This window comes from Rhincodon typus, chromosome 22 (genome assembly GCF_021869965.1).
Source record: "Rhincodon typus isolate 14 chromosome 22, sRhiTyp1.1, whole genome shotgun sequence".
In the NCBI taxonomy this organism is placed as follows: Eukaryota; Metazoa; Chordata; class Chondrichthyes; order Orectolobiformes; family Rhincodontidae; genus Rhincodon; species Rhincodon typus.
In genome coordinates, this window is record NC_063353.1 from 26,906,052 (window position 1) to 26,919,870 (window position 13,819).

The window sequence follows — 13,819 nt, forward strand, 5'->3', positions numbered from 1 at the left end:
CTATTTTAAAAGCATTATATCTTTAGTTTCATATTTCCAATAGTTATATATTGAATAGAAACTGAAAATTTAGATTATCTGTTGAAAAGTTCACAGTCCAGCTGTTGGACCATGGGTTCCATTGGGAGAAAATGGGATTAAGTATATAATGTTATTTTAAACATGGTGAAAGCGACTTGATTGAAAGTAAGTTTTAGCATCTAAGTTTAGTTTTGATTACTACAGTTTTGAATTTGACTGCAGGAGCTAAACCAGATACCTACACATTTAGCACTCCAGCGCTGATTAGCTATAATTCTCATGGAGCAGTCAGTGTGGGATCCATACGCCCACTTGCACTGAGGGTGTGGAGTGTGTCGGCTCAGCAAACGGTGAAAAGTTGCAGAATGCCTCAGGCACTGAGTAAGAGGCTGCACAGTTTTCTGAATGCAGCAGTGACAGTAAAGATGGAGGAGGTCCTGTACCTGCAACAGGGAGGCAATCGATCTCGTTCCCCATCCTTCCTGTCCTTCTCTCCTGCAGCAACTGATGCTCCTCTGCCTGGCATCATCTGCTCTATGCATTGCTCCTGCTGCAGAAAAGGAACCACACCGTCCCCCAGCCCAATTCCCATGACCACACCCACCCTTTCTGCAGATCACTCCTGTAAGCGTCCGAGATGGAACACCATAACACTTAAACCTTTTGGGTGAAATTGTCTGAGAATGTCCAGGACAAATGTGGCTGGAGAAATTGATGAAAGTTTGATAAATTATTCCAGAAAGAGTGTTCTTTTTTCCCAAAAAGCTTCTGGAAACTTTCTGTAGCAAATGAATAGTAAAAGATGATACACTATAAATACTCGAGTGACCCTGTTTACTGCTGTTTGGCTGGCTCCTATTGAGAGACCAATAAATAAAGCATTGCTCATCAAAATGACATGCAGCCTCTTTAATGAGCATCATCAGGCAACTTAGTTATCTATCTGTGCCTTAATAATGCTTTGGCTAGCAGTTCTAAAATGATGCTTGTGTTAGATGCAGGCAAACCTGCTTCCCATCTGCCATCTGCTGATCTCATAGTTAGAGCTGCATTCCATGTTATCAATTTGTCTATCAAAGCTGTGTGTGAAAAGCACTGCTGCTTTTCTCCAGCTTCTCCTACCCAGCTCACCTACTTTGTCTTCATCAAACTGTTACTCTCCCACCTCATTACCAGTTCTATCAACACCATTCTATATCCACTGTTGCTCACTTTCTGCTTCAAACTGACCCCACATACAGATCTTCTGCTAGCTATTTGCTGATACAGGCCTACCCCATGCCATGTGGATCATATGTGCTCACATAGGAGTCATTGCACAATTATATTTTCATTGTTGAGTTGAGACCATGCTAGCTCGGCCTACATTTGTTGCCCACCCCTAATTACCCAGTGGCGAACCCCTTATTCTGCCACAGTTCATGTGATGTCAATACATCTGCTGTGCTGGAGATAGTAGGAACTGCAGATGCTGGAGAATCTGAGATAACAAGGTGTAGAGCTGGATGAACACAGCAGGCCAAGCAGCATCATAGGAGCAGGAAGGCTGACGTTTCGGGGTCTAAGGGTCTAGGCCCGAAACGTCAGTTTCCTGCTCCTATGATGCTGCTTGGCCTGCTGTGTTCATCCAGCTCTACACCTTGTTATCTTACATCTGCTGTGCTATTGTGGAGTGAATTCAGGAATTTGACCCAATGACACTGAAGGAATGTTAATATAGTTCCCATGTACCTGCTGCCCTTTTCCTTCCAGGTGGCAGAGGCTGTAAGTTTGGAAGGATCTGTCAATGGAGTTCTTTTTGAGTTGTTGCTGTACATCTTACAGATGGTACACGCTGCTGTCACTGTGCGGTATGGGAGGGCAAGTGAAAGATGGTGCTTTGGTTGCCACAAAAGGGGTCTGCTTTGTCCTGAATGATGTCAAGCTTCTTGAGCATTGTTAGGACTGCACTTATCAAAGGCAAATGGATGGCATTTCATCAAAGTTCTTAGGTGCAGCTGAGCAGGGGTCAATGAACATCCTTCTCTTCCCCCTCCTCACTGGACTACAACAAACGTAAAACTTATTTCCTCACATAAGATTATACCTGTCTCTAATAAAATGTAGTTACTTACTGTCTACTGTATCAGTAAGGAGGCAATTTCCAAGTATGCTTAAGTAAAAAAGACCATATTTATTGTCTGCTAGCTTTCCAAAAAATAATAGACACAACGTCAAACATACATGCAATAAAGGTACAAATTAAAAAGTGATAGCTTCCAGTGCAAAATAAAAATGAAAGGAATATTCAGCTTACAGTCCCCACAGTGTCCCTTAGGCATATGGTTTTATTGTGAGACCACAATTGTAAATTGTCTTGTATCCACTGCAGCAGTAAATATTTCGCTTGTCCTTTGGTGTTTTGATGTTACTTTTTAATCATTTTTTTCACTAGGCACTTTTCCTTTCTGAAAGGCCAAAAGAGCACTCACTTCAATTAGTTTCAATACCAAATCCATCTCCCTCTGCTCTGCAAAAAGCACTTTCTGAAAATTTAAGCTAGTTGAGAATTTCAATGTTTGAGTTCATTGTTTTCAGGCTTGATAATTGCAGATGATGTCTTTCGTCTCCACTGTATGAAAACATATCATACAGGTGTAAAACCAAAATAAGGGGTGAGTTTTCCCTTCCTGCCTGGCTGAGTGGACTAGATTTAGTGTCCTTTGATAAAATGGTAATTTCAGTTTAGATGATTTTGTGTATTCCATGTTAGTTGCGTAAAGCTTGGCTAGCCTGCGTAGTTCACTGATTGTTGTGGTAGTTATAAGTCAGTGTTTTGTCCCCTTGTTAAAACCATTTCAGTCCATGAAAATCCCAGGCATTAAAATCAGACAATGGAATTCAGAGATCTAAAATCCATATTTTATCACTTTAACATTAAACCTCATAGATGGTGAACAGGATTTGGAGAGTCAGGAGTCGGGTCACTCCCCACATCATTCCTATCACTGACCTGCTCTTAAGGCCATTGCATTTATGTAACTGGTCAAGTTAAGTTTCTAGTTAATGACAATCCTAGGATATTGAAGTTGATCATTCTATTAAACAAAGGATAAAAACAATAAGACACTCTAAGATGGTAAAATGTTTCTGCATGAGCATTATCCTGATAACTAGTGATGTCGAGTGAGCTCCTTATGTTCCTTTCTATAGCACACTTTTATCTAATTGTTTAACATTACATTAATTTTTTAGTCACTGTGTTATAAACACATTGTGAATGAGTTCTTTTAAACGAAAGGAAAGGAATTTTTTAAACTTCCTTTGCTAATGAAAAATGTGTGATTTTTATCATTTGCCAGAAGGCATTGATCTGTTTCAGCATTTCCTGTTAGTTTTCTGATCCCACTAGTTGTATAAAAAAACTAATTTGATTATGAAATAAGAATGTACATTCTTTCTGAACAAAATAACAATTTTTAGAAGTAGCTGTAAGGCAGACGGATCTGAGTTAGTGTTTTTTTTAAGGACACTTAGAAGTGACATATGATAGCGATGTTTCTGTGCTAGTCACGGTCACAATTGTTGCTAGAGCCTGAAGCAAATGCAACATAATTCAAGGTGACTTTTTATTTTCTCCAAGAGTGGAATGTCTTTTAGTTACATCACATTTGGTTGGACAGTCTGGCTGAGAAAAACACATGGACCTCATCCAACTGAAAGAAATGAGTGAAAGAGACAGCAGCCAATGGGACTTGCACATTTGACCCTCTGATTATGAGCCACAATCTCAACCACTGGAGGAATCGGGCTGCCAAAACATTTATTATTTAAATTTGCACAGTTTATACGAAGGCAATGTCCCCGAGATAGAGACACGGAAATATTCGGGAATCTCAAACTATAGTTCTTCGCAAATGCAATCCAAAATCTCTACGTTAAATTCAGTTCTTTTTTTACTTTGGGGAAATTCAAAAGGTGACATAATCAACAAATGTAAGTGCTTTGATTGGGCTAGAGATGCGAGCAACACCTAACTAATAACATTAAATGTTAGCAGGATGCGGGAGCTGCTTACAAAGCACGAGTCATAAAGGCAGTCAACAGCCATGACAGGGCTTGCTATGGCCTTTCAGAAGTAGTGCAAATCCCACCACAACACCTGGTTGAAATTAAATGCAATTAGTTAATAAATTTGGAATATTGTGCAAATATGATTAATAATGATCATGATACTGGTGGATTGTGAAAACTAATGTTTTGTGGGCAGGAAATCTGCTATTCTTTCCTAGCCTGGCCTACACTTAAATACAGATTGCAACACTCACCCACACACCACCTCCCTCACCTCCATTCAGGGCCATAAACAACCCTTCAAAGTGGGACAGAGCTTCACCTGCATCTCCTCCAACCTAGTCTATTGCATCCGGTGCTTCCGATGTGGTCTTCTCTACATCAGTGAGACCAAATGTAGACTGTTTCGCCGAGCATCTCTGCCTGGTCCGTAACAGCTGACGTAATCTCCCGATCACTGCCCATTTCAACTCTCGGCCTGCTCCCCCTCCGACATGTTCATCCTCAGCCTCCTACAGTGTCTCAGCAACTCACGATACAAATTTGAAGAACAACAACCTTATCTTCTGCCTGGGCACCCTACAGCCCAGAGGACTCAACATTGAGTACTCCAATTTCAAATAACCTGCCCACCCGTCTCACGCCTCCCTTTTAGCCCCACCTCCTCCCTTCTATTCCACCTTCTGACCCTCCCTTCCAGCCACCGACCAGATTAATCCCGCCCATCGACCAACCAGGTTGTACCTACTACCACTGTCCACCTATCACCACCATTCCACCTCCAACTCTCCCTTCCTACCCCCATATCCAGTCCTGTAGAAGGATAATACACGAAACACTGACTGCTCCTTTCCTCCAGATTTTGCCTGGCTTGCTGTGTTCTGCCAGCCTCCTGTTTAACTCCTTTGGATTCCAGCATCTGCAGTATTTTTTGTTTAGAATCACAGCAATGTGGCTGACTCCTTAGCTGCCCTCTGAAATGGTGTAGCAAGCCACACAACTACAGTAACCTATGACAGGAAGAATCTCAGCAAATGTACCTACAACACGTGGAATCCTGTGGTTAAGGCAATTACGGATGGGCAATAAAGGCTGGCCTTGCCTGCAATGCTTATGTAATGTACCAGGTGTACAAGTTAACCTTAAAATAATTATAACCCACTTCTCTTGCAGAATCAATCAGCTATCACAACAATGAAAATTTCATCCAAAAAGGTAGATTTTTATTTGATTTGCTGCAATTTTTTTGGCATTTCATTATACTTCAAGATTAAAGGTTGGCTATCAATGTATTATACCTGATAATGTCATGATGTTTTTTAATTAAGTGGTTTCTCACTGTTACAGCTCAGTTATAGTGAGTATTTGAATGAGTGCAAAGTGATTTCATTTTGCATTGGCAGAAGGACTCAAATATAATTAAAAATGAAGTGGTTGATCCAATTACAATAAACACTGACAAGCAGTGCAAGAATGCTTTGAACAGGTACTTGGTTACTTTATGCAATATGAATACAACCTGCATGAGGATTTAAAAAAATCAGGAAATATTCATGGGTTGTTACATTGTTCCAAGCTTTATTTCTAAATGTTTTATGCAGACTTGAGATCTCTTTGTTAACTTATTAAAATTGTCACCTGTAAATGCTGGTGAACATAATTTTGCAGATCTGTCAAACCAATACCCACAGTGAGTAATCAATCATAAATACCTTAATTCAACTGAAGAAACAATGTTGTTTCATTAAAACCAAAGGTGGGTCAAGTAGAATCTGACATAGACTTCTCCAAAGCAAGGAGGTGTTCAGAATGAAAACCATGTAGAAATGTACCTAGCTGTCCAGTGCACCATTGCAAAGTTATACTTGTCAGTTTGAAGAAATCAGATGGCATGGAACATCAACAAACTCTTGAAAATTTTAAAAGACAGCAATGTGTCATGATGTAATTTTCGACAATATAATTTAGGGCAATAGTATCAATTCATTTTGAAATAAAGTTTATAACACTACGATGTAAATGGTTACAGAGTATTTAATGCATAAAAGAAAAAGTAACAATAAATATCAAATAATTATCAACTTAACAGTTCCCAATCACATAATGAAAATGCTAACAGAAGCTTTGTAATTATGAATGGGCTTTATTTTTAACCATGTTTTAATAACTGATATTATAAAACAATCTAAATGTTAAGTTACTTTATGTCAACGATAGAAAAGATAATGGAACCCTTACTCAAAGATGCACTAGTGTAACATTTAGAAACTGAAATATAACTACAGTGAGCATGATTTCCAAATAGGTCATGCTTGACTAAGCTTAATGAATTCTTCAAAGTAACAAATAAATTTGGGTATTTTGGTACACTTCATATATTTGGATTGCCAAATCACCTTCAGTCAGGTATCATATAATAATCTCGTGACTAAGGTCAAGACATATGATTGGAAGCTATGTAATTTTATTGTTGGTGGGTATGAAAGGGGTTTTCAGTCATAGAAAAATGTAAAGATGCTGGGTAGCTGCTTAGAACCATCCAACTTCTACACTTACCTTCAGCACGCCCGATATGCCTGTTCCGTGTACAACTCCTTCAGGAGAGCTTAGCATTCTCCACACACTAATTGCTCAATTACAGCAATACCAACATGGCATCTTCTATTTGATGATGGGACCCTGGGATTTGCAGGATTCCTAGGGCTTGCCAATAAAGATAAGTTGAGAAGACAATGGTGATTCAGGGTGCTGGTGAAATGGGGAATATGTCAATAAGTACTGAAATCTCACAGCTTCTCTCCTAGCTGCTTCTGTGAGAGATTTAGTTCACAGCACTTCAACTGAAAGCTTGGTTTTGTAACTTTGAAGTTTTGATTATCTGAATAAAGCTGAGGGCATGTTGGCCCTGATTTCAAGGGATTGGAATATAAGAGTAGGAAAGTTCTATTGCAACTGTACAAAGTGCAAGTGAGACGACGTGTGGGGTGTACTGTGAGCAGATTCGATCCCCTTGTTTAATGCAAAGTATCATTTCATTATAGGCAGTTCAGAGATGGATCACTAGGTATGGAGGGGTTGCCTTATAAACAAAGGTTGAACAGGAGGACTCGGGAGATGTCAGTACATTTCAAAATCAAGTAACAGGACAGAGTATAGAAACAGCTAGGAATCCTACTTCAGATATGGCAGGTAAAGGAAAAACTGTAGGAAATGTGTTGATTAAACCAGAAGAGAGATAATAAACAGGTGTATAAAATGTCAGTACTGAGGGACAGGTTAGAGTGTATGATCCAAATATGAGTTTTATACATGAATGTACAGAGTGTAAGGAATAAATTTAAATGAGCTGCATGCACAAATTCAAATGGAGGTTATGATACAATAGCCATAACTAAGACATGGCTGCAGGATGGTTGGGTTTGGGAACTAAATAAACCAAGTGATCAGGTTTACAGAATGGATAGGGAAAATGGCAGATTAGGTGGAGTAGCCTTACTGATTAGAAACAAAATTACTCAGTAGTGAGGGAGAATATAATGAGGGGAAAGCATTCAGTGGAGACCATGTGAGTGGAACTGAGGAACAGTAAAGGATCTAAAACGGTACTAGGTGTTGTGTACAGGCTAGCTAGAGCAGCTCTGAAGTGCCAGATTGTATAAATGTAGAAATTAGGCAAGTGTATAGCAAAGGCAGAGTAGTATTAATGGGGGGTTTTAACTTTAATATAGATTGGGAGAGACAGACAAGCATCTCTCAGAAAATTAGTGAATTTCTGGACTATGTATGTTCCTACAGTGATATGTTCTGGATGTCACCACGGGATAAACAATATTGGATTTAGTAATGACTAATGAGCTGGATTTAATTAGTTACCAAATTGTGCACGAACATTTATCAAGTAGTGATTATAACATGATCAAGTTCAATGTAGCATTTGAAAGTAAAAAACATGGAAAAGCTACGAGAGTTTTAGATTTAGATAAGGCCGACTTTAACGATATGATACAGAGACTGTCCACAGTAAACTGGGAAAATCTGCTAATGGATAAAACAACTCAAGAACAGTGGAGATAACACAGTGTGAAGTTGGAGGAGCACAGCAGGCCCAGCAGTATCAGAGGAGCAGGAAAGTTGACATTTTGGGTCAGGAAGGGTCCTGACCCGAAACGTCCACCTTCCTGCTCCTCTGATGCTGCCTGGCCTGCTGTGTTCCTCCAGCTCCACACTGTGTTATCTCTGACTCCAGCATCGGCAGTTCTTACTATCTCTGAAGAACAGTGGGGGATGTTTAAAATAAACATTTTACACAAAACAAAACCAGGGAAAAGTTCCACTTCAAAAGTAAATAGCCATGGACAACTAAGGAGATAAGGACAGCATAAAACTGAACGAAAAGACTTTAAAATGCAGAAGAAAAGCAGAGATCCTGAAGATGTGACTAAGGCAGTGGACAGAGGAATGTCTTTAGATATTGTTTATATGGACTTCCAGAACATATTTAATAAAGTCCCACATAAGAGATTATTAATTAAGGTGGAAGCCAAGGGTTTAAGGGCAAATTACTGACATGGCTGAAAATTGGTTGAGTGGTAGGCGACAGAATGTAGGAGTAATAGGCAGTTACCCAAATTGGCAGGATGTGTTCAGTGGTGTCCCGCAAGGATTTCTGTTAGGGCCTCAATTATTCATATTATTTATTAACAACTTGCATAATGCCCTTAGAAAGTCATATCCAATAAGTACTGAAAAAACTGCGGGTACTATAAATCAAAGACGAAAATAGAAATTGCTAGAAAATCTTAGCAGGCCTGGCAGCATCTGTGGAGAGAAATCAAAGTTCACATTTCAGTTTGAGTGACTCTTCCTCAGTCGTATATCCAAATTTGCTGATGGCACAGAATTAGCCAGCATTGTAGATAGTGCAGATGAAGTATAAAATTTCAAAGGCGTAGTGATAGATTAAGTGAATGGACCAAACTGTGGAAGATGGTGTTCAATGTAAGTATGTGTAAGGTTATTCAGTTTGGTCTGAAAAAGGATAGACCAGGTACTTTCCAGATGGTATGAAGTTAAATACAGTGGGTGTCCAAAAAGACTTGGGGTTTCAGGCACATCGATCTTTAAATGTTATGAACAGGTGCAGCAATTAATCAAGAAAGCTAATGAAATTCTGGCCTTTTTATCTGGAGGATAGGAGTACAAGGTTGCTGAAATTATATGTTGCAGCTATACAAAACTCTGGTTAGACTCCACTTGGAGTACTGTGACCAAATCTGGGCACCACACCTTAGGAAGGATATATTGGAGTTACTACAAGGAGAGGCAGTACAAATTAGGCCTGTTTTCTCCATAATTTAGCAGATTAAGGGGTTATCTGATCAAAGTCTTCAAAATATTAAGATGGGATAGGGAGGGTTAGTTTACTATTTCCACTATTTGGGGTTTGTAGGACTAGGGGACATAGTCTGAGAATTAGGGCCAGACTATTCAGGAGAGATGTTAGGAAGCATTTCTACACACAGAGTAGTAGATGTTTGGAACTCTCTTCCACAAATGGCAGTGGATGCTAAGTTAGTTGTTAATTTTAAATCTGAGATAGATCATTTCTTGTTAAGCAACGGTATTAAAGGATTTGGGCCAAAGACAGGTATATGGAGCTAGACCACAGATCAGCCATGATCTCATTGAATGGTGGAACAGACTTGAGGGGCTGAATGACCTACTCCTGTTCCTATATCTTTTGATTTTATGGTTTGATGGAGTTGAGAGGTAAGCTACTCACTGCAGGAATCCTAGCCTCTTATCTGCTGTTATAATGACTGTATTTATATGGCTAGTCCAGTGCAGTTTCTGGTCAGCGATAACTCCCAGGATGTTAACAGTGGGGGTGCAGTCATGGTATTGCCATTCATTGCCAGTAGGAGATTGCTGGATTCAGTCTTGTTGGATATGATTATTGCCTGGACTTGTGTGGTGTGAATATTATTTCTACTTGTCAGCCCAAATGTATTATCAGGGAGGCAATGGCCTAGTGGTATTACTGCTGGACAGTTAATTCAGAAACCCAGATAACATCCTGGGCACCTGGGTTCAAATCCTGCCATGGCAGATGGTGGAACTTGAATTCAATAAAAATATTTGGAATTAAGAGTCTAATGATGACCATGAATCCATTGTCAATTGTCAGAAAAACCCACCTAGTTTACTAATGCCCTTGAGGGAAGGAAACTGCCATCATTACTTAGTTTGACCTACATGTGACTCCAGACCCACAGCAATGTAGTTGACTCTGAACTGCCTTCTGGGCAATTAGGGGTGGACAATACATGCCTAGCCAGCGACATCCTTGTCCCGTTAATGTATAAAGGGAAAAAAAACCTGGATATTGTTCAGGTCTTATTAAATTTGGACATAGGCTGCTTTAGCATCTGAGGAGTCGCAAATCATGCTGAACATGTGCAATCATCAGTGAACATCCCCAATTTTTTTCCATTATATACTGAGTAGGATTGAGAACTGTAATAGATTGTTAGGAGTTTTTTTTGTTTACTTCAACTGGCTCCTTAGGTCAAGCCATCAGGGATACAGCACGTGTGGTATGAAGCTGTTATGGGTGGGTGTGAATGGGTTGAGGTACAAAGGGAGTAGCTGGGGGAATAAGTTGTTATGGAGGTGGCATAAGGTGTATGAGGTGGCATGGTGTGTGAGGGGCATGGCATGAGGAGTAAGGACTAAAGAGTCTAACCATTTCTAAAAAACTGGGACAAAATCTCAAAAAGCTAAGGTGGACAATTTAATCAGTCTGCCTCGTCATTTGCCCGTGACCATGGCCACCTACGATTTGCTTTCTGTATTGGCTGTGTGAGATCGAGTTCAAAGAAGCAGATGACCAGGATCAGTGAGTGGCGAAAATAGCTTCTTTATTGCACCTTCACAGCAGCACAGTGTAAAGCGAAATAGAATTCCCCAAAATCATAGCTCAAAAGCAGCCATTTTATACAGAATTCAAGTATACATTAACATTCTAACACTTGAGTGTTAAGCAGTAGACATTGTACAAAAACTGTTTTGCAGGAAATCGGAGATGGTTTAAACATGTACTAAATGTTACCGGTTATTGTTGAGTGTTAATGGTTATTTTAATGAGATTAGAGTGACCTTGCATAATTCAAAAGGTGTTAGTCTTGTTTAGTTAGTTTCGTGGTTGCGTCCATCTGTGGGTTCTATTTACTATCATTCATTCATTCTTTCAAGGTCGTGTGGGTCTGGACAGAGCGCCGTTAGTTTTATTAGTAAGTTAAAGGTTGCTTACATACACTGCATAGCGTTTGTTAGTTCTATTAGTGGAGTAAAGTTTTATATACATGTTGAATAAAGACTTGGGACAAGTACCTAGCTAAATCATATACAGGAAAAGTCTGCAGGGCTATCCAATTATCACCTTTGACTGATACTTGGAGTCACTCTAGCTGGAGGGAGAAGATAAACGACTTGGTAATAGCAGCTATTCAGTTGAATTTTAATATCAAATAACACTGTTTTTGGTGTGGGGGTGCAAAAAGGTTCCATCCTGTATTGTCTGCGCAGTTTTGTTAGCCGTCACGCCTGACTGCACCTTTGAATGGAATGTCCGTCTTGTTTAAATGGGTCCAGAGAAGGTAGGAACTGCAGATGCTGGAGAATCCGAGATAACAAGGTGTAGAGCTGGATGAACACAGCAGACCAAGCAGCACCAGAGCAGCAGGAAAGCTGACGTTTCGGGCCTAGACCCTTTCTGAAATCTTTCTGAAGAAGGGTCTAGGCCCGAAAGGTCAGCCTTCCTGCTCCTCTGATGCTGCTTGGCCTGCTGTGTTCATCCAGCTCTACACCTTGTTATCTCTTGTTTAAATGGTGTTGTTTACATAGCGTGTTATGCATGAGTGCACTTTCAAGTGGGGTGTAACCGCAAATTGAATTGGTTGTAATGTGATACGGTAGCAAACCCCTGAATTAGTTTGAATGGGGGCTGGCTAGTACATGGAAATCTGCAGTTAGTATCATAACCACGAATTAGTGGGTTAATGGATTAATTAACATGATTTATGGAGTTATATTAAAAGTTGTTAACACATTTGAATTCTGATATAACAGCTGGCTTGACTCAATTCCAGCTATTCACCCTGGAGCAAAAATTGGATCGAATGATGCCATTAGACTGAGTTGAATCTGTTGTGAAGGTAGTTTCTTGATTTGAGCTACCCACCTTGATAGCAAAAGTCCAATTTGGATTGTCTAAATCAGAATTGAAAAGCAGAGAGGTTATATGTAGAACACATAGTTGGAGTTCTGTACATCATTCAGGTCTGAATTTTATAAACAGGATAAGGAAGCACTAGAATGCAAAAGATTTGCCAGAATTATAATGGAATTGAAAGGCTATTCAGAGGATTTGATTAAGATGGTGCTCTTTTGTATGGAAAGCTGGAATGGTGACCTGACTGAGGTCATTAAATTATAAAAGGCTTTGATAGGGTAGATTTATGAAATATTTAAGATAGTTATTAATAGCCCAGTGATGAAATGAGGAGAAATATCTTTACACAGAAAATATGTAAAATGTACAAGTTGTAATCACTTGCAGTAGTTGCAGCAAATGGTATTCAACACATTTAAGGTAAAGTTGGGTTAGGCACATGGCGAAACAGTCAATGATGAAGAATGAAAAGACCGTAGTGAAACTGTTTTAACCTGTTAGAATCAAATGGTCTGTTCCTGAGCTGTAAATACTGTATAACGTGTCATAAATTTTATAAATATTCAGACAGATACGCCTAACTGAATACATTTAAAACTTTAATTACTTGATGATATTGTATATTGCTCCCCCCCCCCCCACCTCCACCACAGTGCACAAGCTAAAACCATTGATACCAATAAGTAAATTTCTAAATGCATCATTTGGTACATTCCTCGTAAATACAAATCAGGAAGGTCTTCCTTTCAATCTCCAGCCTCTACTAGGTGCTGAGTCAAGGTCAGTGTCCTTGGCTTAACTCCATTAGGCTGGTCAAGTAAAAAAATCAGCCAACTGATAAGCACCTCATGAATGTTTTGTCATTTATTACTGTGTCATTAGTGCTTTCCTTTACAACTAGCAGGGAGAAATGAGATTTTCTGTATTAATCACCAATTACAATCTTTTCATCACAGCAACAGTTATACGTGAGCTCAGATGAAGGTGTTGCCCAGATCTCTTTTCATCGTTGCCACGTCTATGGTACAGCATGTGCTGACTGTTGTTTGGCCAGAGATCCTTACTGTGCTTGGGACGGAAAGTCCTGCTCCAGGTTCTATTTAACCGGTAAAAGGTAAGAAAACCAACCAATGCCGGACAGTTTTATGTTGCCAACAGATGCCATTAATCAATAATTATATTTCCGATAGGTGACCAACAATTAAAAATTTGGGACTGCAGCTTCTGAGGAATGCCTATCATAGTCAGGTTGCCATTCCATTCCTATTATGTGCCGTAGCCCGTAGGTACATGTTTCTGGCCCCACCCTCCAAAGCTCTTCAGAAGTGCAGAGTGTCGTTGATCTTGGAGCCTTCCAATGCCATGCAGGATCCATGTTGGAGGCCAAACCATGTTCCTTTATTAACACAGTGACTGCCATATTCTGGTATATAAACACCCCAAAGACACTTTGACAAGCTATGGAAAAAAGGTAAATATATAAGGTAAGTATGTCGGTGGCCAGGTGTGAGG

General features: G+C 39.7%; 1 protein-coding gene across 1 annotated transcript in view; it reads left to right on the forward strand.

Annotated features, from left to right (window-relative positions):
- The window catches only part of sema3c (sema domain, immunoglobulin domain (Ig), short basic domain, secreted, (semaphorin) 3C), a 69,728-nt gene that overhangs the window by 36,341 nt on the left and 19,568 nt on the right, over positions 1-13,819 (forward strand). Inside the window, exons 11-12 of the mRNA XM_048609960.1 lie at positions 5,248-5,289; positions 13,264-13,421. Coding sequence (XP_048465917.1) covers positions 5,248-5,289; positions 13,264-13,421 — 200 coding nt within the window. The remainder of the gene's footprint in view (positions 1-5,247; positions 5,290-13,263; positions 13,422-13,819) is intronic.